Here is a 25,749-nt window from a genome sequence, read left to right as displayed (position 1 = left end):
GACGCCGTATTGTAGAATTTTAAATTAGCCGCTTCTCGAGCACGGGATTGGCTATTAGGATAAACAGCTGAGATTTCTAAACCAATAAGTACGCTCGAACAAAGCACCTGTTAATCTGGTCCAATCAGGAATTACCTCTGACGTCAAGCATCTTGGAAATTGGTTTTTGTTGTTAATTGTCATTTTTCAGTCAGGCGCGAATGGTGAATGACGCAAGTTACTATGTAATTGTTTCGTAGTTTATTGTCGTAAAATGTAAAATTTTCTATTGTTTTGCGAGAATTAAGCTTCGATATTACCGATACTTTAAAGGATTTGTTATTAATTGGTGCCAAAGAAAAGAATCAACAACGATATAAAAGTGCGCGACTCGTATTACGTAAGCCTTTGCTGTATGACAATAGTCAAAGGAGGAGAACGCGGTAGACTTCTGTTCAAACAAAGTGCGGTTCGGTTCAACGTTCACCTCGAACTTCATCATAACATTTCTCGGAAAGCACCCTGAAGCGATTTAAGCGGAACTAATAAGATTGACAGCTGCAACGGTCGGTGAGTGACTGACCTTTTACTAAGAAATGGCTTTAAAATTTTAAGGGTTAATTAAATTAACTATTTCCGAGGGTAGAGTAAAGTGATTTTGATTGCTTGATAAGTAGTTGCTTTTCACAAAATATTTTATTGAAATTTTACGGTTATTTTTATAATTTTCTTAAGATTTCTTTTACATAAATTTAAGGCCATTACAACAACTGGTAGTTGAGTGGTGGCCTAAATATTTTGGGTTTAAAATAATTTATAATCAATTTGGTTTTTTTTTTTTAAATAAAACACTATCAAAGGTTTGGTTTAATTGTTAATTTTAATCTTTTTATGGCCTCCACGCTTTATCAATTAAAATAATATGTAATCTAACGTATTTGATAAGAATTTGGGTTAAAATCAAAATAACCTTAACTCTTTAATTACAAAAAAAAATTCCACTTGATTTAATCCTATATCCAAAGGCCATTAAACTAAACAGGATATTTTATTTCCTAGAACCACTTTTTTTTTACATAATTATAATTCACGCTGCGTACTTTTCATACATTTCGTAAAAACCATTAATCCATAATTACTTAAATGTCATTTAAAATTAAAAAGATAAATTAACCAACCACTTGGCATAACTATAAAGTTGTTGGCAAGGGTGGGTGGTTTATTATTTTAAAATATAATATAAGCGAAACTTGAGGGGCTGGTTTGATCTGGTTTGCCTCTCTAAATAACAAGCGTTGTATTACTTAAGCAATTTAAAACAGCGAAAAAGCCCCGTCTTAACTATCTATGGGCGGCCCTGAACAGCAACCTTGGAAACCGTTTTTTTTTATTCGGTTAGTTTTTTTTTTCTAGTTATGTTTTCCCCCTCCCTTTCAAATAATCTACCACTTGTGAAAACTGACAAGCTTTTCGAGAGTTATATTAAATACTTTAGATATGGTATTAATTATTATCAAGTTAAATTTACAAAAGAAAAAAAAAAAAGAAAAATCATTCAGAACCTTGAAATTGACTGATAAATAAGGATAATATTGTCAAGTTTTCCAGAGACCTTTTATCAAACAGGTTTAAAACTCAAGTGCATTTATTACGCTGCTACCATAAGTTTATAAGTGATATGTTACATAAGTTTGACACTACCTATACTTCATAATGCTAGGGGCTTGCATTAGTTCTCGGGTTTTGAGGCGAGAAAGGGATAACATGACTGGCTTGATTTTGTCATGCGTAGAACCCGTTTTACCCCAATAGGGAGAGGGCAAACCCATTCTTGCCACGTCATAGGCTTATATCTCTTACCTCGATTCCATCCCCGTAACGGGGGAATTTCAGTATCGCGCCTACAAACGCTCCCCTAAGTAGAGGTATAAAATGACGTCGGATGTTCTTTCCCTCCCTGACAAACGCCCTCTCCCTATAGTCAGACTCTAATCCAGTCACAAAAATAAGAGATGTGTTTTTTTAGAGACGGAACCAAGCCAAGTTGGATATTTATTGGTTAGGTACTAAGCCTTTGGCTGCGTCTCACCAGGCGTCGCTTTACCTCTAATCTATGACCTACCTCACTCACTTCATGACATGCTCCCGTTTCTAACCAGTGACAAACTTATGGCCAACATAATCTTATAAACTTATGCTATGCTACATTAGCCTAGGAAAATTATAATACAAAAAAAAAAGTTTATGGCGAAAAGCCAAATACTTTTGGGTGAAATCGACCGTTTAGAAAGACATTTCTCTGCGGAAACTAAAGAAAAATTGTTATTTATTGGTCGTGATAATGAAAAGTTTTGTCAGTCGCGGTCTCAATCCTGGCATCCTAGACCTACTAACACCCTAAACACCCTCGTAAATAAATACGTTACCCGAATTCGTGTCAAATAAGATCGCACTAAACACATTCTTTGAATTATTACAAAAACAGTCTATTTTTAAAAACTACGTTTCGATTTTGCTGCTCAACACATTTTTACAAGAGAGTGACGAGAATTAAACCCTAAATAAACATGTTGGTGCGAATTGGTGTCGAATAAGATCACACTACTAAACAACACATTCTTTGCTTTATTACCAAAAAAAAATCTATTTTTAAAACGTTGTTTTATTTTTCTGCTGAACACATGTTTACAAATTTGTACAAAAGAGTCATCAGTCAATCTCTGTTTTACTCCAGAAAACAAAGTGCCTGTGACATTATTCATGCTTGGAGGAAAGAGGTGAGATGGAGTAGTAGCCCCTAACCCCTTTCCCCACTCTATAACAACGAAGTTTCAAGGTTACTGACGAAGCCCTCCCAGCACTATCCACCTCAATCCCCTATCAAACCAGGGTGGCGTGCGCGAGGTACTCTGGGAGAGTTTTATTGCCGAACCATGGCACACCAACTTTGCTACTCCATATCACCTCTCTCGTGTCCAAGATTTACGTTTGAAGTGTTTTAGAGCTACTACCACTTGGAGATAACGTAAAATTATTCAACCACGTGACAACTTGAAATATAAATAACACTTAATGCAAAATGTGAAATCAACAACAGAATTTTAGCGCTAGTTACCTGTTTAATTAATAAAATTAATTATTTACATATTAAATAAATCTTAGGTAACGTTTCTACGACATTAAAATTGAACTTAAATTAAAATTTTCCACCACGTGACATCTATAAATGTCAAGGTCTTTAATATTATCAAAAATATAATAACGCCACGATCAGCGTTTTATTTCTACTGATTTAATTGATTACACACATATATATAAAATTTCGTTTTCAACTGGACCATAATCTAATCAACGATAAGTTTGCTAAGCTTACGTAATTAATTCTGATAATCGGCTAAGCCTTTGTAGGGCTTTGTTAGTTGTTATTGCCAAAAAACCCCTTTTCGTAGGATCCTATGTATCCCTAAGCTTGTTTAAAAAAAACCTCGTGTTTTTTGTCCTTGGAAACTCCCGCTCTTTCTATGATGACGTAAAATATATCAACTCATGGATAGCACGATGTTGATGATGATGTACCAGCAGCCAGGCCTTCGCTACTGCTGGCTTTGCTAAAAGTGGTGTGATTTTGCGTCATCCAATAGTAAGGTTTTATTGGATGCTTTAGGGGTGTGTTCGACCTAAATTCTTTCGGTTAATTTTCCATCCCCCTCTTTATAGTGGTTATCCCTGGAAGCGTTTAAAGTTGTTTTCAACCCCTTCTTATTCTTAATTAACTTAACTTTGGTCTGCGGCGGTTCTTAGAAAAAGTCAGACCATATTTTCAAACTGTTGTCTCGAACTCGGTAGCCTAGCTTAGGTGCTTTTCATTTTATTCTAAAAGAGCTCCAAACCTTGAAAGGTTCGGTCTGTTTCCGAGTGTTTAGTGATATTGTTATCTTTTATTTTTTCAAGTGTTGTCGATTGATTTTAATTCAAATTAATTAAATTTAATTAAATTTGTTAAGAGTAATTAAATACTTTATCAGCGAAAAACTATGGCGAGATTGGTAAAATAACATTTTAATATTTTAGCCTGATTATGTTTTCAAATTTATGTATATGTTATTAAAGTAGTTTTGAAATTTAGTACTCGAGTCGAGATATAAATGGATTATTTTAAGAAGTAGATTAATTAGTACCGGTCGAAGTTATCAAATTTAAATGCGGTCGGTTTTTATTGCGTGTATGTATTTTTTATTTGCGGTTTAGTGGGGATGAAATTTCCGAGGGAACAGTCACTCTGCGTAATCTTAAATCTTTGCGAACTTTAAAGGGATTGCGGTCTATTTTGCTTAATTACCCGAGTCCTGATTGTTGTAACCCTAAGTGTTATGTACCAATTGAAAGGGAAGAAGTAGGACTATAACATACTCAAAGTATTTCCCTGTATCTCTTATAGAACCAGAGTTATAATACTCCAAAATGTTTGAAAACCCGGTTAACCTGTAATCGACGTAAAGGAAATCTGACAGTGAATAGCCCCTCGGTTATTTCACACGATGTTGAATTTTAACCAAGATGAATCATGGAATAGATGAATTACTAAGATTAATTAAACTTATTTTTAATTATTTAAAAATCCCTATTAATATTAATCAACATAAAATTTGGAATCTGATAGTGACTAGCACCTCGGAAATATCATGAAATTTCAGACCAATAACCAATTTTAACGGCGAAGAATCACGGGATAGATAAAATTAACTAATATTAAATTTCTCACGATGTACCCAAAAATACACGTATAAACAAATAATGCTTTGATAACTTCACGCGTTAATTCACTTCTGAACTTTGTAAATTAGTAAATGTATGTAGCTAACGTTTTTGAGGGAGAATTAGGTCAAATTTTAACGATACCTGGTATCCCAGTCCCGTCTAGTTCAACTTAATATATTTCCCCTTCCAGTTACCGCGACTTCCGAACAACCTCGTGCTGTTAATAAAATTAATGTCTAGTTGTTTCATTACGAAATACATGTTACCAGGGAAATGTCATTATTATCTGAATTTCCTGTCGGACGTTTAGTTCTAATCCTTTTATCTAGAATTATTTTCGAAAACTTTCTAATGTTTCTGTGAAATTTTATCTCGCTGATAATTTCAACACGTTTTAGTTTTTTTTCTAAAAACCGTGTTGATTTCAATTGTTTTCAGATTCTTGCCATAGATTGGGAAATATTAATATAGAAACAAGATGAATTATATTGGAAAATTCATCACTAATTTTCGTGATTTTTATAACGAAATAAATTCCGCCACTTTAACTGGCGCAATTGACGTGGTTGTTATAAGACAACCCGATGGTACATTTCAAAGTTCGCCTTTTCACGTGCGATTTGGAAAAATTGGCGTTTTGAGGAGCAGAGAAAAAGTGGTAAGTGTTGACGTGATGGTGTTCTTGTTCTGTGGTGCCAGGGGTTCGACGTTACCACTACCAGAATAGCCTGAATACAGGATTTTGTGATTTACTCAAAGATTTGTATAGTTTTGTCGTGTCAAAGATTTTGGGATTTTTACTAAGGATTTCTCGATTGTTCTCTGAGGGTTAGTGATTTTTGTAAGAAGGTTAGTGATTCTGTTAGAGATTTAGTGATTTTTGATAGGAATATCGTGATTCTTTTTTTTTATTTATTTATCGTGATTCTGTCAGTATATTTAATGAATTTTGACAGCAATATCGTGATTGTTAACAGGAATATCACGATTCAGTCAGAGATTTTGCAATTTCTTAAAATCTCCCTAAATAATCTCGTATTTTAAGATTTCACGAAAACCGTTCGCAATTTTGAGTGAATGTCGAACCCCTCATTCTATCCTATCCTAATCCTAGAAGGACCAACACGCACTTAGCGTTTTATACATATTTTTGTTGGGATCTAAATCTCTCTTTGGGTGAAAGAAATAGAAATTTTGATAAACCCCCTCTCTCAATTTCAAACTGAAACACTTGATAATCCGTTAGAATTTTCTTGAAGAAAAGTACTTGAAACGTTTTTAGAACTGTAGTGGCACTCCATTTAAACTCCCCATAGATTATAACCCTATCAAATGCTAGATTGTGCCATTAATCTTATGCCAATAATCGGTTTTTTTCTGCCTGCGTTGCCTGATTGAAAAATCATATGATAGGAAGAAAAAACAAACCCAAATAAAGAAAAGAAGTTTCTCGATTCTTGAGACATTGTGGGTGTCAAAGAAAAAACATTCTTTCTCTGTTTGGGTGTCGTTAAAAATCTAGGGCTTGTTTATTTAACACAAAACTGAGCAGGGACTTAAATTATAAAGAGGATCAGAAAGGAGCTAATATTTTCCGAAAAAATTAGCTAGCATCAGGGATAGATTTAATTTTTGAAGTAGGAATGGAGAACGGTTAGTATTTACTTCAGTTATTCCGACTCATAGCCCCCCCCCCCGTATAGAGCCCCTACCTCCAACACGTAATAACGAAAAGTTTAAATTATCTTATTGGCTAGCTCACTTAAAGTGCGTTTTGATGACGTTGCTGATGCGGGGACGGCGAAAAATACGTATTTCCTTTTTATCTCTGTCGCTATGACCCTCCCGCCTCTTCTTTCATACCCCCCCCCCGTCCCGTGAAAGGGGGACCGGGACTTTGACGTGCGCCCAAATTACTCTGTTCTCCATTCCTACTTCTAAAATTAAATCTATCTCTGCTAGCATAAATTATATTGTATATGTCATTCCGTTACTATGTATTTTTGAAATCACTCTTCCAGTTTTCCCGTCCCCTATAGGGAATATTTTTAAGGTCCATGATGTAAGAGAGTTTTAGATCGTTAAAAATATGTTTTTAAAACAAAAAAACCACCCTTTTTTCGTGTAGGAGTGTTGCGTGTACACACTCACGCTTCGTTAGTTATTGATTACGCAATAGCGTTAAAAACCCCTAAAATTCTTTTTTTCACAGGTTGATATTGAAGTTAATGGTGAGCCCATTGACATTCATATGAAATTAGGAGAAAGTGGCGAAGCTTTCTTTGTCGAAGAAGTCACGGATGACTACTACGAAATGGTCAGTTTTATTTACCGGTCGATTCCGGCAGGGTTGTCACTGGTCAGGGAATTCCTGGGAAAATGGGTCGGGGAATTTTATTTTAGAGGGGAGGGGGGATGTCTTGCGTTTACGAAAATTGCAACGTTGAACACGTGTTGTAGCTTATGTTTTAAAACAATCGGCCAAATTAAGGGTTGACTTGTTAATAAACAAATTCTTTAAAATATACAATGCCAGGGAAAATCACGGGATATGTTCAGGGAAAATCACGGGATATGTTCAGGGAAAAATTACGGGATATATTCAGGGGAAAATTACGGGATATATTCAGGGGAAAATTACGGGATATATTCAGGGGAAAATTACGGGATATATTCAGGGGAAAATTACGGGATATATTCAGGGGAAAATTACGGGATATATTCAGGGGAAAATTACGGGATATATTCAGGGGAAAATTACGGGATATATTCAGGGGAAAATTACGGGATATATTCAGGGGAAAATTACGGGATATATTCAGGGGAAAATTACGGGAAATATTCAGGGGAAAATTACGGGATATATTCAGGGGAAAATTACGGGATATATTCAGGGGAAAATTACGGGATATATTCAGGGGAAAATTACGGGATATATTCAGGGGAAAATTACGGGATATATTCAGGGGAAAATTACGGGATATATTCAGGGGAAAATTACGGGATATATTCAGGGGAAAATTACGGGATATATTCAGGGGAAAATTACGGGATATATTCAGGGGAAAATTACGGGATATATTCAGGGGAAAATTACGGGATATATTCAGGGGAAAATTACGGGATATATTCAGGGGAAAATTACGGGATATATTCAGGGGAAAATTACGGGATATATTCAGGGGAAAATTACGGGATATATTCAGGGGAAAATTACGGGATATATTCAGGGGAAAATTACGGGATATATTCAGGGGAAAATTACGGGATATATTCAGGGGAAAATTACGGGATATATTCAGGGGAAAATTACGGGAAATATTCAGGGGAAAATTACGGGAAATATTCAGGGGAAAATTACGGGAAATATTCAGGGGAAAATTACGGGATATATTCAGGGGAAAATTACGGGATATATTCAGGGGAAAATTACGGGATATATTCAGGGGAAAATTACGGGATATATTCAGGGGAAAATTACGGGATATATTCAGGGGAAAATTACGGGATATATTCAGGGGAAAATTACGGGATATATTCAGGGGAAAATTACGGGATATATTCAGGGGAAAATTACGGGATATATTCAGGGGAAAATTACGGGAAATATTCAGGGGAAAATTACGGGATATATTCAGGGGAAAATTACGGGATATATTCAGGGGAAAATTACGGGATATATTCAGGGGAAAATTACGGGATATATTCAGGGGAAAATTACGGGAAATATTCAGGGGAAAATTACGGGATATATTCAGGGGAAAATTACGGGATATATTCAGGGGAAAATTACGGGATATATTCAGGGGAAAATTCAGCTAAAATCACGGGATATATTCAGGGGAAAATTCAGCTAAAATCACGGGATATATTCAGGGAATGAAGAAGCTAGGTTAGGTAGAATCTTTAATCGGAAAATTTAAGTTGTGTGACGACCTTGAATTCATTCTCAGTGTTATTTCACATCTGTTTTTAAAATTGACATTTGTTGTTTTTAGATCCCGGATAATTTGGCAACGTCACCCATCCCTCCGACAACTGACATCGGAGCGGAGTTGGAAAAAATGAAGCTCGAACAAGAGTTTGAGGAACGTAAAGCTTCTCTGATTAAAAAAGAAGTGTTTGAAATTGAGGAAACGACGACGACGACAATGACAATGACAACAAATCAGAGTGTCGTCGCGGTCGGCCGTAGCGTCGAATGTGTCGTTTTACAAATGGAGAATGAAAATCAGTCGACACAAAATAATATAACGACGAATGGACAACCTTTAGTTACCGATTTTGTCCCGATTAAAGTTGAACCAAAGACTGAAAGTTGTAGCAACCTTAGTGATATGATGATGGTACCAACCGAAGAAGAGACTCAAATTGTTAAACCCGAACAATCAGTGATTATTGAAGGTGAAACAAAAACCATTTTGGGAAATGGCGCTGATGATAGCGAAAATGAAGATGATAATAATCAACGAGATGATGAAGCCAATTCCGATAAAGTTAAGAGGAAAAGGAAAAAGAAGTCCATGATTAGGAGGAAGTCTCGACACGTACGAGAAGTAGCTTGTATGAATGGTAAGGCACTTAAGGAATTCACGCACTTTTAAGTGATACTAAAACGATATATCTGAGTGTTTTTGGTTTACGAAGGTGAGGACATCCGTAAACTGATCAGGGAATTTAAAAATAGGGGGAAAAGATCAGGGAAAAGTCATTGTATTTGATTTTAGTTGGTTTACAAAAATAGTGCTCAACATTGAACATTAATTTGTTCCACCAATAAATATGTTTTAAAACAATTGTCCAAATTAAGAGTTTCAATTATATTCTTGACAAATATACTGTTAACATTGACAACTAGCTTTTGGACTACTTAAAAGGGTTCGGGAAAACCGGAAAGGGTTTCTGAAACTTTGCGGCAACTGTTTTTCTTTTTTCCCCACCAAGGGGTTTGCAAAAGTATTAAATTTACCCCTTCTGGCAGGCAGGCGATTTCAATACTTCACGCGTTATGTTTTAGTATCACCACTTTAATGTGGCTACTAATTTTGTAACATTGTAATTAACACTTAGTTTTAATTCCGGTAACTTAATTAGATAGGGAACGTTCTGACTCAAGAGAGAGCGCGTCAACTGACCAAGACGCGCCTCATCGTCACGCGGGACATACCGCTCATACTCATAGTAAAAAACCACACCGTAGAGACTTGGATGAAATATTTCACATGGATGATGATGACGAAGATTTCAAACACGATCCTTACAGCCGTTCCTCACCCATTTACATTAGTCGGTCGTTAAGCTTACCACTTTCTTCCTCTTTACCTATCAAAGACGTTCCTTTCAATTGGAAGGCCAAGAAACTATCCGCAACATTCGCCGGTGAATTTCATCCTTTCAGTGATGGTGATGTCACTCCTGTTACAAGGTACGTTCAACTGTCTCGACGGACTTCGGGCAATTGTCTCGACGGACTTCGGGCAATTGTCTCGACGGACTTCGGGCAATTGTCTCGACGGACTTCGGGAAATTGTCTCGACGGACTTGCGCAATTGTCTCAAGACGTCTTGAGGACCATTTTTACTTAATTACTTTCTTGGGGGTGATTACAGCCCACCTGGTTCTAGACCACCCAGCCCTAAATCCGATTCGGAATTTGAACGTCGTAAACACGACGCTACTTGTCAAACTGAAATGGGTGAAATCAGTTGGGGTTGGGGTGAATTACCCTCAGTGCCAAAGGATAAAACATTAATGCAATGGCGTAGGAAAGAATCCATGATTTTGGAACATAGCGAGGAACAAAGGATGATGATGAAGAATGAAGGTAACGTTTGTCCCTTTCCCTTCAAAAGGTAAAAAACTAATTAACACTTAATTAAACTTAATTGAACAGCCGGTGAGATGGACAAACGATCAATGTTGGGTGGAATGTTAAACTTTATGAGAACTACGAAAAAAATGCGACACGCTCCTGAGAGTGAAGGGATATTTTTAGATGATTTGAACCCTGACGAACTAGACCCTGAAGTCGCTGCTCTTTATTTTCCCAAATTCAGGTTAGATTGTCTGACTTTTATGGTTCTTCAACGTGGGGGGTTTGGTTGTATCTTTGTCTGCGCTAATGTTAGCTTTAAAATTGAAACCCATACAACGATACAAGACATATATTAAAAAAAGAGAGAGTAAATGCGACGACTCGATTCAAGAAGCTTTAGTTCGTTTGGCACTTTGCCCGTTTTCCGTTTTTGTTATAGTTTTAAATAAACTTTTAATTGCCTAAGAAGGCCGACCGTACAATGGTACCATTTTAGCGAATAGCGTTCATTAACTTCAGAGGTAGGTATCCAAACGGGACGACCTACACACAAGCTGCCTTAAGTTAATTGAGATTAATTTAATGTCGAGTCTAGTTAGAAAAACGATTTTAAAAGTAGGTTTATGTTGATAGATTGCGATTTAATTTGCGACTTAATTTAACGCACTGCATTTATTATGATTTAAAGTTATTTGAGAATAATAATTGCGATAGTAATAATTTATGTTTAATCGCGATTCTTTCCCCCGACCTTTAATCATTAATTAAGGTTAAATAAGTAATAATATTTATCGTAAAACCCCCCGTTAAATTTAGGTCTCAATATTCGAGACCATTGAATGAGAAAGATATGTCAATGAAAGACGAAGATGCCGAATCTGGCAATGGTCCATCGTTACCTCATTCTCCGAACAGCGTAGAGGGAGCTATTGGAGGACCCATGTGTATAGATAGTGATTCCGAAGAAAGACCCTCCGTTTTCGAATATAGCAGGTAGATTAGCGCGTTTCTGCACACGCTTTTATTTTATTTACAATATTTTGCATGTGTTTACACGTATTTGTTGACTTCAACTAACTCCACAATGAATCGGGACAATTGCTTAGATCAGGGGGAGTGACCATGGCTTTAGATCAGGGGGAGTGACCATGGCTTTAGATCAGGGGGAGTGACCATGGCTTTAGATCAGGGAAAGTGACCATGACTTTAGATCAGGGAAAGTGACCATGCCTTTAGATCAGGGAAAGTGACCATGCCTTTAGATCAGGGAAAGTGACCATGGCTTTAGATCAGGGGGAGTGACCATGGCTTTAGATCAGGGGAAGTGACCATGGCTTTAGATCAGGGGAAGTGACCATGGCTTTAGATCAGGGGAAGTGACCATGGCTTTAGATCAGGGGAAGTGACCATGGCTTTAGATCAGGGGAAGTGACCATGCCTTTAGATCAGGGAAAGTGACCATGGCTTTAGATCAGGGGGAGTGACCATGGCTTTAGATCAGGGGGAGTGACCATGGCTTTAGATCAGGGGGAGTGACCATGGCTTTAGATCAGGGGAAGTGACCATGGCTTTAGATCAGGGGAAGTGACCATGGCTTTAGATCAGGGGAAGTGACCATGGCTTTAGATCAGGGGAAGTGACCATGGCTTTAGATCAGGGGAAGTGACCATGGCTTTAGATCAGGGGAAGTGACCATGGCTTTAGATCAGGGGAAGTGACCATGCCTTTAGATCAGGGGAAGTGACCATGGCTTTAGATCAGGGAAAGTGACCATGGCTTTAGATCAGGGGGAGTGACCATGGCTTTAGATCAGGGGGAGTGACCATGGCTTTAGATCAGGGGGAGTGACCATGGCTTTAGATCAGGGGGAGTGACCATGGCTTTAGATCAGGGAAAGTGACCATGGCTTTAGATCAGGGGAAGTGACCATGGCTTTAGATCAGGGGAAGTGACCATGGCTTTAGATCAGGGGAAGTGACCATGGCTTTAGATCAGGGGAAGTGACCATGGCTTTAGATCAGGGGAAGTGACCATGCCTTTAGATCAGGGGAAGTGACCATGGCTTTAGATCAGGGAAAGTGACCATGGCTTTAGATCAGGGGGAGTGACCATGGCTTTAGATCAGGGGGAGTGACCATGGCTTTAGATCAGGGGGAGTGACCATGGCTTTAGATCAGGGGGAGTGACCATGGCTTTAGATCAGGGAAAGTGACCATGGCTTTAGATCAGGGAAAGTGACCATGGCTTTAGATCAGGGAAAGTGACCATGACTTTAGATCAGGGAAAGTGACCATGGCTTTAGATCAGGGGAAGTGACCATGCCTTTAGATCAGGGAAAGTGACCATGGCTTTAGATCAGGGGGAGTGACCATGGCTTTAGATCAGGGAAAGTGACCATGACTTTAGATCAGGGAAAGTGACCATGACTTTAGATCAGGGAAAGTGACCATGGCTTTAGATCAGGGGAAGTGACCATGGCTTTAGATCAGGGAAAGTGACCATGGCTTTAGATCAGGGAAAGTGACCATGGCTTTAGATCAGGGAAAGTGACCATGGCTTTAGATCAGGGAAATCGCAACGAATGGAAAAATGCGTCTCAACTGGCAACCCTTATTTATAGACTTTTGTTTTCATTGGAGATAGTTGACTGTTTTTTGTCACTAAGGGTCGGGAACTATTTTAAGAATAATTACTATCTCTTAATCTTTTGTCTCTCTCTCTCTCTCTCCCTTCTGTGTCTCTTTTCAGTAAGCATTATAATGATTTAGAACTATCCCTCTGCGGAGGATTACAAGAGTACGATGGCGAAATTCCGCATGAAAGGTTTCTGCAATTTATCGTCACGTTCGACGATTTTTGCGAAAACCCCTCGTTGCTACAAAATTCGAATCTAGTCTTGCGAATGGGTGGAAAGTTTTATAATTGGCAAACGGCTGGACCTATGCTCTTGTCATTAGCTTTGTTTCAAAGACCTTTACCCGAGGTACGAAAGGGTTTATTTTCAAGATAGGGAGTTCTATTTTAATAACGTGGAGGTACTATGTTTTTATCGTTCTTAGAAAGCCGTAATGCAATTATTATCAGAGCATATGCCTAAAAAGAAAAAGAAAGCTTCTTATTCTTCCTGGTGGTCTTGGAGAAAACCAGCGACAGCCGCTGAAAATGATAGCTTGAAAAAAGAACAAAACGAGGTAAAATACTTTTAGGGTACAGGTGTAAATGTATACACGTATATCACGTTGTAATAGTATGATCTTAACGTGCTAGTCATATTGTTTTGTCAAAGTGCGCGCTATCTCTCCGTCTCAATTAAGTTTTATCTTATCTCTATACCTAATTCTATTTCAAGTTTCAACGATTACGACCAAGGCTTAGGACTAGGAGAACTATTTAAAGTTTAGTTTTGATAGCCAAGGCTTACGATGTTTAGAACTTTATAGGCTTTATTTACTGTTAAATTGCGTAGTAGGTGTTTATTAATCAATAGATAATAAACATTTTATGTTTGAAGTCTGAAAGCTTTATCACAAACGGTTCAGACTTAAAATAGAACTAAGCCTAATTAATAGGTAAACTACAAAAAGTTCAGTTTTGAAAGCCAAGGCTTATGAGGGCAAGGAATTTTTAGGCTTAACTGTTTGTTAAATTACGAAGCAGAAGTTTAATAATCTATAGATTATGAATAAATTAACTTATTTGGTGGGTTTTAAGCGAAATTATTTCTATTTGAAATCTGAAACATTTATTTCAAACTCGGTCGAAGCTAGGTTTAAGAAATCGGAGTTTAGTTTTGAAAGCCAAGGCTTAAGAAGTTGGGACTTTTTAGGCTTAAATGATGTTTATTAATGAATAGAAAATAAATATTTTCCCGTATTTGGTGATTTTTTTAACCAAATTCTTCCCTTAAGGAAAAAACAGGCCTAGAAATTACGCAATACAAAAAATAACACTTTCAAGGTCAAGAATGTCGAGGATTTCCTCAATTTTGTTAGCAGTTTAGTTTTTGAGAGTTATAGCTAATAATTCGCGTACAATGTTGTCTAAATTATAGGCCTATTAATTGTTATAACCAGGAAGATACTGTTAAAGTACAGAAACAACCACGTTGTGTTTTGTTTTGAATTTATTTTCAAAGGCTTAGGGATGTGTTTTTAAAAATGAAAGAAGATTATAACGCAAGGGTTTATACTCTTAAATAGTGGAACAATTCCAGTATCGAATTACTGACTGCTTTATGGCGGAAACGAAAAAACTCCAAAATCGTCTTTGACGGATGGAACTTTACTGTTTGATTGATTGTTTTTCAATTTCTAAAGATGCTCACTCAACCCAATCACTGTTATTGTTTTTGTTTTTGTTTTTAATAATAAAGGAAAATTATCGTTTTTCTCTTTTTATTCGATTTTTCTCAATGATCAGGGTTCATACGAACATTTAAAACAATTAGGGAATATTAGAGAATTGGGTTTAGAGTAAAATAAACTAAGGGATTTAGCAGGAAATGTATAATTTGTCTTAAAGTCATGATATTACTTGAAAAAAGCACACAGTATCTTGGGAAAATCAGGAAAAAGCACACAGTATTTTGGGAAAATCAGGAAAAAGCACACATATCTTGAAAATATCAGGAAAAAGCACACAATAACTTGAAAATATCAGGAAAAAGCACACAATAACTTGAAAATATCAGGAAAAAGCACACAATAACTTGAAAAATTCAGGAAAAAGCACACAATATCTTGAAAAAAATCAGGAAAAAGCACACAATAACTTGAAAATATCAGGAAAAAGCACACAATAACTTGAAAATATCAGGGAAAAGCACACTATCTTGAAAAATTCAGGAAAAAGCACACTATCTTGAAAAATTCAGGAAAAAGCACACTATCTTGAAAAATCTGGGAAAAGCACACAATAACTTGAAAATATCAGAAAAAAGCACACAATGACTTGAAAATATCAGGAAAAAGCACACAATAACTTGAAAATATCAGGAAAAAGCACACAATAACTTGAAAAAATCAGGAAAAGGCACACTATCTTGAAAAATCAGAAAAAGCACACAATAACTTAATAAAAGCATGCAATTATTATTTTGAAAAATCAGAAAAATCGGATTTTGAAAACTTCGTATGAACCCTACAATCGAAATGAACATATTTCAGGCTTATTCTTACATTTAGCAAAGATGTTGAAAGGTTTACTTTTACTCAAACACTACCAATACTTGTATAATAATCCCCTAATTATCTATTGATACTAATTATAGGGCATGTCTGACCCAGAACAAAGTGGCAATAAATCTGATCCCATGTCGTCACCATCTCACGCCGCTACTAGTCATAGCCGCTCTTATAACGAACCCCTGTCAATTCTCAGTCAAAATACAAGTACCCCGCCACGTGTGGAGTCAACTGGTACACTGACAGATCCTCTGCCCACCTCTATAAACATTGACAGTGACGCGGAGTCAACGGAGAACACAAAGAGAAGCGAAAAATACAAGAAAACATTGTTTCTTTCAACAGATGAGTTGGTAAGTGTTGTTGTTTATTGAATTGTCGATGATGTCACGTGTTTAATGTTTATTGACCTTTGGGGAATTTGTTTGTTTGTTTTTTAGGCCAGCCTTAACCTTCAAGACGGAGCTAACGAAGTAGAGTTTACAGTGACAACCGCTTATCAAGGGACCACTCGGTGCAAATGTTATATTTATTTGTGGAACTACGATGATAAGATTGTCATTTCCGATATCGATGGAACAATTACTAAGTACGTTAATAGTTGCTTCAAGTATAGACCAGAGATTGAGCAGCATCACTTTTAAGTTTTGAGTACTAGAAACTTTGCGTGTTGAGTACTCGATAATCAATCTTCAGATAAATACACCTAAATAATTTTTTGTTAAGCCTAATACTCGCATATTTTTTTTTTGGTTTTAGGTCCAATACTCGCTCATTGTTTTTGGTTTTAGGTCCAATACTCGCTCATTGTTTTTGGTTTTAGACCTAATACTCGCTGATTGTTTTTGGTTTTAAGCCTATTTCTCGCTGATTGTTTTTGGTTTTAAGCCTATTTCTCGCTCATTGTTTTTGGTTTTAAGCCTAATACTCGCTAATTGTTTTGGTTTTAAGCCTATTTCTCGCTCATTGTTTTTGGTTTTAGACCTAATACTCGCTAATTGTTTTGGTTTTAAGCCAATTTCTCGCTCATTGTTGTTGGTTTTAGGCCCAATACTCGCTCATGGTTTTTGGTTTTAGGCCTAATACCCGCTCATTGTTTTTGGTTTTAGGCCTAATACCCGCTCATTGTTTTTGGTTTTAGGCCTAATACCCGCTCATTGTTTTTGGTTTTAGGCCTAATACCCGCTCATTGTTTTTGGTTTTAGGCCTAATACTCGCTCATTGTTTTTGGTTTTAGGCTTAAAACTCGCTCATTGTTTTTGGTTTTAGGCTTAAAACTCGCTCATTGTTTTTGGTTTTAGGCCTAATACGCGCTCATTGTTTTTGGTTTTAGGCCTTATACTCGCTCATTCTTTTTGGTTTTAGGCCTAATACTCGCTCATTCTTTTTGGTTTTAGGCCTAATACTCGCTCATTCTTTTTGGTTTTAGGCCTAATACACGTTCATTCTTTTTGGTTTTAGGCCTAATACACGTTCATTGTTTTTGGTTTTAGGCCTTATACTCGCTCATTCTTTTTGGTTTTAGGCCTAATACTCGCTCATTCTTTTTGATTTAGGCCTAATACTCGCTCATTGTTTTTGGTTTTAGGCCTGATACTCGCGATGCACCGAGTAGCTAAGCCTAATACTGAATTCCCAATATGTTTGTGGTTAATTTTAGGTCAGATGTATTAGGTCACATTTTACCAATCATTGGAAACGACTGGGCTCAATCGGGTGTTGCTCAATTATTCACAAAAATTCGTAAGAATGGCTACCACTTTTTGTACCTGTCAGCTCGGGCCATTGGTCAGGCTCGAGTCACCAAAGAATACTTGAGAAATGTTCGACAAGGGGATTTGTGTCTACCTGATGGACCATTACTTTTATCACCTACGTCACTCATTAACGCTTTACATAGGTAAGTTCTAATTAAAATTTTAATCAATTTATTTATTTGTAGTTTAAGTTAACAAATTCTTATAAAAATATATATTTTATTTAACAGGGAAGTTATAGAGAAAAAGCCGGAGATTTTTAAAATTAGTTGCTTAACCAGCATCAAAGACTTATTTCCAAAAGATATACCTTGTCCTTTCTATGCTGGTTTTGGAAACAAAATTAACGTAAGTGGTTTCTCATTGGTTCTTACTAAAGTGGAGGACTTTTTAATTGTCAGGGAAAAGTTGGGAAATTTTGAAATTTTCTGGGAAAGGTTGGGAAATTTTGAAATTGTCTGGGAAAGGTCGGGAAATTTTGAAATTGTCTGGGAAAGGTCGGGAAATTTTGAAATTGTCTGGGAAAGGTCGGGAAATTTTGAAATTGTCTGGGAAAGGTCGGTAATTTTTGAAATTGTCAGGGAAAGGTCGGTAATTTTTGAAATTGTCAGGGAAAAGTCGGAAATTTTTGAAATTGTCAGGGAAAGGTCGGGAAATTTTGAAATTGTCAGGGAAAAGTCGGGAAATTTTGAAATTGTCAGGGAAAAGTCGGGAAATTTTTAAATTGTCAGGGAAAGGTCGGGAAATTTTTAAATTGTCAGGGAAAGGTCGGGAAATTTTTAAATTGTCAGGGAAAAGTCGGGAAATTTTGAAATTGTCAGGGAAAAGTTGGAAAATTAAAAAAAAAATCAGGGAAAGGTTACTAGGCCTATTCAAATCATAACCGAACCAAAAGTTAAAAAGCACTTAATCTCGGAGATTAATAGTGTTTCAATAGACTTCGATAAAACAAACCCGATATGCAAATTAGAAATTAACATCTGCCATCCTAAAGTTCCTCTTGTTACAAAATTCTTAATTTCTTATCTTTATTCATACAATAAATTAAGGAAAGATTAGAAACTCGAGACGGCCGCGGCTCTGCTTTAAAAATGCAAATTGGACAAGGACATCGCGTGTCCTTGATGGGGGGGGGGGACGGCATGTAATGTACAAGGACGTTCAAACGTCCATTATTCAACCTCCCCAAAATTATTTATTCCATCGTGATAAGATAGAGGGAAAAAAATAATATTTGAATATTAACGGTAGAAATTTTAATCGTATCCTGTCTGTCTGTCTGTCTACTTAGCAATTTGATTCACTTAAAAATATGATTCAACTCTTTGCAATTCGTGATGAAATATAGAGGGGATAACCACTCCGCGTAATCGGTATGTGTACAAGTAGTAATTGTACTAAAAGGGTTCGGTACTTGGACCATAATCTTTGAAAGCCCCGCCCTGTGTAGATATTAAATGATTACTTGTAAAAGGTTTGAGAGTGGTTAGCCCCTCGGTGTACACGCAGTAATTTTACTAAAAGGGTTAGGTACTTTGGCCATTATCTTTGAAAGCCCCGCCCTGCAGTAGCTATCAAATGATTACTAGTAAATAGTGGTTAGCACCTCGAGAACGTTGGATTACATTAAATAGTTCAAAACGTAAAATTTGAGTTCAATAAAATGGTTAAAAATTATTATTTTGACTTGGCGATGACGTCATAATGTTGGGGGATTGGTAGTTGCTATCTGTAATAGGTTTGCAGTGAACCTGTTAGTGATTAGCCCCTCGATAAGGTTTTAAATTCTTTAACGTGAAAACGTAGAAATTTCGTTTAATAAGTTCGTTAAAATTGTAATTTGTACTGCGTTATGACGTCATAATGGTATCGCGGCTGGCGTTTTGCAATTTGTAATTGGTTTTGCAGGGAGTCGGATAGTGATTAGCCCCTCGAGAAGGTTTAAAACACTTTAACGTGAAACCGTAGAAATTTCGTTTACTGAATTATTTATGAGCGTAATTTTGACTGGTTGATGACGTCATAATGGTGTCGTGGACAGCGTTTGCTATTTGTAATTGGTTTGCAGTGAATCTGAGTGATTAGCCCCTCGTGAAGGTTTTGATTAAAGTTAACATACTTCGAAACTTAAATTTAATAAATTGAGTTTAATAAGTTAATTGATTTGTTTGACTTGGTGATGACGTCATAATGATGTCACGATTAGCGTTTAATTTAATTTTTATTTTGAAACAGGACACATGGGCATACCGTGCTGTTGATATCCCAATTACTAGAATTTTCACAATCAATCACAGAGGGGAACTCAAATCCGAACTCATCCAAACATTCGAGTCCTCGTAAGTAAATTTAATTTTTAATCTAAATTAATTAAAATTTACAACAGTTTTTAATCTTTTGTGTGTTCCAAAAAGGGTAGTATTAAATTCACTGTACTCTGTCCTATAATTACCCCTTTTATGAAACACCCTGTATATAAGATAATCAACTAATATTCAAATTAAATGCTAATTAGTCTAATTTCATTCCACCCTCGAAAAAATCCTTACTGCCCTAATATTAATACCCTGGGGACAATTTGGGGGAAAATAGTGGGGTAATTATTTTTAATTAAGGTTCAATTCAGGCCTGTTTTGATGTTGTTTATTTGGTACAAATTATACTGTATTTTTCTTAATCATTAATATTAATCTAAAATTCAAATAATTACGTAACGCTCCAAGCTATTTTCATTTTAAGTTAGAGATACAAAAAATGACACAGGTTTTATATTATTTTATTTTTTCAAACTTCTATCTTTCAAATTAGCTCAAAAGTTTATCAAAATTATACCGCCTGAGGTGTAATATTTTTTTATACATGTACCGTACTATTCAAATTGGAAGTATGTCTATTGTATAATATTAAGGCAAGAAGTGATATCTAGTTTATTAGGGAGAAGGTATAAGATGCCTAAGTATTCGCGCGCCATAGTCCCTGCAGTCCCCCCTTTCAAAATACAAGGGGGGACGTAAAAGGAGGCCGGGCTATTTCGCCTCTCCCCCAGTCGGAAAATATGGCTGTAATTTTCGTCATTCGCGTCGCGCTGACGTGAGGAGTTTTCAAGAACCAATGAGATGCATGCTAGTTGTAATTCAGAGGCGGCGGGGATTAACTCCTGACCTATATATACGTTTGGACTGGAGATAAAGAGCTGGAAATGTGGATGAATGAATTTATACCTTCTCCCTAATAAACTAGATATCACTTCTTGATTAAGGAAAAGTCCAATTAGTTCGCCCAAAAAAACTAACAGAAAAAAAAGGCTTGAAAAAATCGCGCTTTGTTAAATTTCTGCAATATTTGTGGTACTTTTAAAGAAGTACCAATTATCATTTAGGGTACTTAACTTTAAAATACTTGACTTATAGAATTAGAAATGGCGTTTAATTTCAAATTTGGGCCATGTTTGTGGTATTTTAAAATGAATTACCAATTAACGTACTTAAATTAAGATTAGGTTTAAAAATAAGTTCAAATTTTTAAGTATAGCACAATATTATGATACTCTCCATTTTTTATTGTTACTATTATTTTTAAGCTCCAAAATTTTAATTCTTCGCTATTTAAAGATAGATAATTTTAATTATTAATGTTTAAGTTTAACCACTTTAAAATTGGAAGTTTCTCCACCCTTTTTTCAAGATAGAGAAAGAGATGTTTGAAGTATTATTCCACTGTCGAGTTTTGTAGATTGATAAGATGACCCAGTTTCGGTTCAGCTTTCGATCTTTTGTGTTTTCTTTAGGGATTCACCCTGACGTTAACTAAATAACTAACTTCCTGACTTAGTTATTTCATTATTTCTTAAAAGTAAAGTGAAAAGATTCTGTGTAGGAAAAGTTCGGAAATAATGTCGGGCTATTATCAATGGCAAATAGGGAAAATAGAAAGTGAGCTAGGCACTGGGGAGGTAAATGAAAACCTTGAGGAGTACACGGTATTCCCAGACTCAGGGTTCGTACGTATCCTGGATAACTTGGATAAGTCTGGGATTTGGAAAATGGGGAATAAGTCAGGGATTTGAAGTTTCTTCCTAAAAAGTCAGGAAAAGGTCAGGGATTTAAAGTTTCTTCCTAAAATGTCAGGAAAAGGTCAGGGATTTAAAGTTTCTTCCTAAAATGTCAGGGATTTCGTTTGGTATATCAAAAGAATGCTTCCAGCAATGCTAAATATGGGCCAAGTGTGGTGAGGTGGACTCTTGTAAACACGTACTTAAAATGGTCAGGGATATTGACAAAATTTGGTCAGGGATAAGCAGCTATAAAAGTCAGGGATTTTCAATTTAAAAGTTTCGTCCGAACCCTGCCAGTATCATGGTTTACGACCCATCACGTGATTCGGTTTAATAACCTTGCTCCAAATGTTAATATGGTGTTGGGAAGAATCATGTTACAATTACCCCGTTTTGTGATTGGTACACTTATCTCGAAGAGGACTATAATGTACTTCTACTTATATTTATACGCGAGGTTTCGCCTAGTGTACCGCGAGGGGCTCAGAGGCAACGTCGTGAATTTACTGTCGCACTTTCTGTTATTTTATATTTGCCTTTGCTATTATTAATTGATTGTTATAAGTCTAACTTTCTAAAGATCAAATCAATCAACGATAAAAGTTACGTTTTATTCCTTTGTTGAAGATTTTCTTCAGACTAACTTAACTTTAATTTCACCTTAGTCGTCTTTTTTGTATGTAGGGTAGTTTAGTTTTGAACTTTCAAAAAGCACTTGTCATGCGTAGGTGGGCCTCTGAAACTGTATGTGTTTCGTTCCAATTTTGATAAACTACAAAGGTACTGAAGAATTTTAAGGATGGGTTTGTTTTTAATCTCCAAGAGATTAAAATGACCTTTTGATAACTGGAATCACCTCGTTTGACCTTTTGGGCTAAATCCAATGCGTCAGACCTTTATTTCCAAAGTTAGAACATTGTAAGCCAGATTATGGTCAGTTGTGTGCTTACTGACGAAAATGTGTTTTTAATAACTGTGCTGAGATTAAAGTGACAATTTGACCTATAACCTATCGAGTTAAATCCGAGGGGTCGGACAGTAGAAATCCAAAATGAAGAAAATATCAAAATCTTTTAGAAGATTTTCAAATCGAACTTTTGCGTAGTTCATAAATTAAAATGACCTTAAAGTACCCTTTGACCTTCTTGATTAAGGTTAAATCCTGTCAAATTTTGGGGGCTTATAGAGGTTAAAAATGGTACAAAGCAGCACCACTCCAAAATGCATGCACATTGCCATAACGAAAATTACCATACAAAATAAAATTTAAATAATCATTTGAATTACAAACATGTTTAACTATTTTCCGTGCAGTTACACTCGTCTAAGTGACGTGGTAGACCACGTATTTCCACCTCTAGAACGTCGTAAGTCAGTTAATGGCCAGTTATCCACCAATTTCGTGGCTCCTGAACAATACAGTTCCTTTACCTACTGGAGGTTACCAGTTGCTAGCGTAACACCCAGTGGATCTTTCACTAACATTAGCAAAGTTGGCATCAAGGAAAGCCCCTCGAAAATCGCAACCCCAGTCAAGAAATAAATCAACAGATAAAAAATAGAGTGAACTCAATCGCACAATTATATAAATATATTTAAAACTATTTTTCAAGATACACGTTTAATAGTTAATTAAAACAAGTAATGATAATTAATTATTTAATTAACCAATCTTAATTAGCGGCGTAAAACCTTCCTTTATGAACAAATAAATAATTAATTCAATTCTCTCTCGTTACTAAATGAACATCAATTAAATCTACAGTATAATTATAATAATAATTATAATTAAAGAAAAAGATAATTAATTGTTTCTTAATTACAAACTAATTAATAGTTCTTTTTATTATTTTTTTATGATTGAAAATATTATAAATAAATAATTTCAGTTGTGTAATTAATTAATTAATTAGCACTCGTTATTATTGAAATATTAATTAACAAAATACGTATTTCAGCGCAAATATTATTCTGTTTACACTTAGAATATAATTAGCATCAATATACAATCAATTGTAAATGAGATTATTAACTAAAATATAAATTTAATTAATAGAACTGAGTAGTTAAATAATAGTTAAATTTTGGTTCATTTCCCCTGAAGTTCATTCCATAAAAAATAAAAAAAAATAATAATTAAAAACCCTCGGAAGTAAATTTAAATTATAACTTCTATTTAATTTACTTCTACAATTATTTTGTAAAATAGTTATTCCCGTCCATATATTTTAAGATAGCCCCGCCCCCTTTAATATTGTACCATTCCAAACAACCTCAGATTAATTACAAATAAATTAATAAATAAATAAATAAATACCTTGAATAAATTATTTTAAAAGATTCAAAATTGTGATATAAAAAAATAAATATTAAATAAATAAAAAAAAATAAATATTTCGCGACGCTTATTGGTGTAAATCTGGTGACGAGCTTCGTAAATTACTAAAATAATTAGATTTAATTATTAAATTAATAATAACAGAGAGCTATAATACAACCCCCTCCCCGCTCCTTTGAATGTACCAACGGTGATAATAATATATACAGTAAGATTCAGTACATCTTTTTTTTTAATTACGTGTCTAATTAACAACTAAATGACAATTAAGTTACCCTTTTTGCCCCCAAAACTAGTCAAAAGTTGTTTATTAGTAAACGTATATTGTTTTTTTGTAAATGTAAATATTTTACATAAATCTGTGGATGTTTTTAGTGTATGCCTGATTAATATTGTCAAACATTTTTCTGGTCTTTATGATATTTCTTCATTAAAAAAAAATCGGCTCTTAATGAGCTGAGTTTGTTTGTATATTTCATTTTTTTTTAATATAAAGTCGATATTGTTATTACTAAAGAAACTTCATAACCACGTGCGTTTATTCCTTCTAAATTTCCCGCCAAAATTTAAGGTCATCGTGTGCTGTGATTGGTTTTCCCGCCAAAATTTAAAGGTCATCGTGATTCGTGTGCTGTGATTGGTCAATTTTTGCGTTTTTAAAGTTGTCACGTGATGATGGTGAGGCGCCATTTTTTTAACCGTCTGCAAGAGGTAAGTTGAAACTTGAAAGGCGGTGCGCTGGTGGTTGTCAAAATCGGCAATGAGAAAAGAATATTTAATTGTAAGTATTATTTAATGCAAATTAGCGTAGCGTTTGTAGCGGGATTTTATCTTTTATGAATATATTACCAGCAACTGTTAGAATGTGTGTTCCATGATTCGGTATATGAGATCGGGAAGATAAATATATTTTAATGACCAAGGCTTAACGGGAAATCTAATTTAAAGCACCCACATCATGCATTGAAAATAAGAATCATTGCAACCAACCAAACCCCATTTGGGTTAATTTTCCAATTTAATTTAGGTAATTTGTTACTTATATCAAAAGGAGGGAAATAACGGAACTAGAAAACCAGTTGTGTGAAATAATGCGCTGCTATTGAAATTGGCTTCTTTTTTGGGCTAATCGTGGACCATTGTTGTTTAACTCGTTTTCTAGGGATATAATGGTGTTTTTTTTAATAGCAAAACCCCTATTTCCAACCCCATTAAGACCTCCCAGCTTTATTCATTCATTTATTGAGTGGTGGCACGGTGACCACTTTAATTAAACCCTATTTAAACGTCCTTGGGTAAAATTTTAAAAATAAGGGGTGAATTTGTGAAGGACGAATTAAAAAGATTTTTACCGCTAATTTTTCACACTCCGTTAATTGGTTTAATTTCCCGTGTTCAAGCCTATTATTAAAATTGCTATCCAATTAGACTAAATCATATTTATAAGTAGTTTAATTTTTCAGTATAAACTCGTCTTAAGCCTTTGAAAATTAGGAGATTCATTTTAAAAATGTAATGAAGCCATATTGTGCTTAGAAATTGTTTGGATTCTTAATTCAAATTTGAAAGGTATTCGTATTTGTTTACTGCTAGTAGTTAGGCCTAATGTCACTAGTGATTCGTGAAACTCGGAAATCCAAGATGGCGGTCCCTCTTTGTTCTAAGCCTTTGTTTAAAGAAAAAAATTAGAAATATAGTTTGAAAATTGTAATGGTTGGATTGAAAACAATATATGCCTACATGTTTACTGGTTTAGTAATTAAACTATTATTCGTAAACGCCACTTGTTCAACTTGAAAATCCAAGATGGCGCCCCCGGCCCTCTGTTTATGCTAAGCCTTGGTTAAAGAAAATGAAAACGAAAC

The 25,749-nt window shown here is 35.5% G+C and overlaps 1 protein-coding gene across 1 annotated transcript; it reads left to right on the top strand.

Annotated features, from left to right (window-relative positions):
• The first annotated feature begins 101 nt into the window (after positions 1-101).
• On the top strand, positions 102-24,404 carry Lpin (phosphatidate phosphatase LPIN). Its single transcript, XM_089834431.1, has 16 exons — positions 102-549; positions 5,176-5,395; positions 6,950-7,054; positions 8,736-9,309; positions 9,832-10,162; positions 10,347-10,561; positions 10,631-10,793; positions 11,369-11,545; positions 13,301-13,535; positions 13,612-13,743; positions 15,822-16,088; positions 16,176-16,324; positions 17,396-17,635; positions 17,723-17,840; positions 19,728-19,831; positions 22,861-24,404. Exons 2-16 carry the CDS (start codon positions 5,216-5,218, stop codon positions 23,087-23,089), a joined length of 3,219 nt encoding a protein of 1,072 aa, XP_089690557.1. The 5' UTR covers positions 102-549; positions 5,176-5,215; the 3' UTR covers positions 23,090-24,404.
• The last annotated feature ends 1,345 nt before the right edge of the window (positions 24,405-25,749 follow it).

The sequence above is a fragment of the Phalangium opilio genome, unplaced genomic scaffold, assembly GCF_054372755.1.
Source record: "Phalangium opilio isolate 3A_F unplaced genomic scaffold, DU_Popi_V2 ptg000002l_1, whole genome shotgun sequence".
Classification (NCBI taxonomy): domain Eukaryota; kingdom Metazoa; phylum Arthropoda; class Arachnida; order Opiliones; family Phalangiidae; genus Phalangium; species Phalangium opilio.
The sequence above is the reverse complement of the archived record's forward strand: the minus strand, read 5'-3'. Positions and strand labels throughout refer to the sequence as shown.

Excerpts from the sequence above, each read along its gene's own strand:
- Lpin (XM_089834431.1), top strand. The coding sequence starts at position 5,216 with ATGAATTATATTGGAAAATTCATCACTAATTTTCGTGATTTTTATAAC. Across the intron at positions 10,562-10,630 it reads GATGATGATGAAGAATGAAG|CCGGTGAGATGGACAAACGA; the intron begins GTAACGTTTGTC and ends TTAATTGAACAG. Across the intron at positions 19,832-22,860 it reads ATCCAAACATTCGAGTCCTC|TTACACTCGTCTAAGTGACG; the intron begins GTAAGTAAATTT and ends TTTTCCGTGCAG.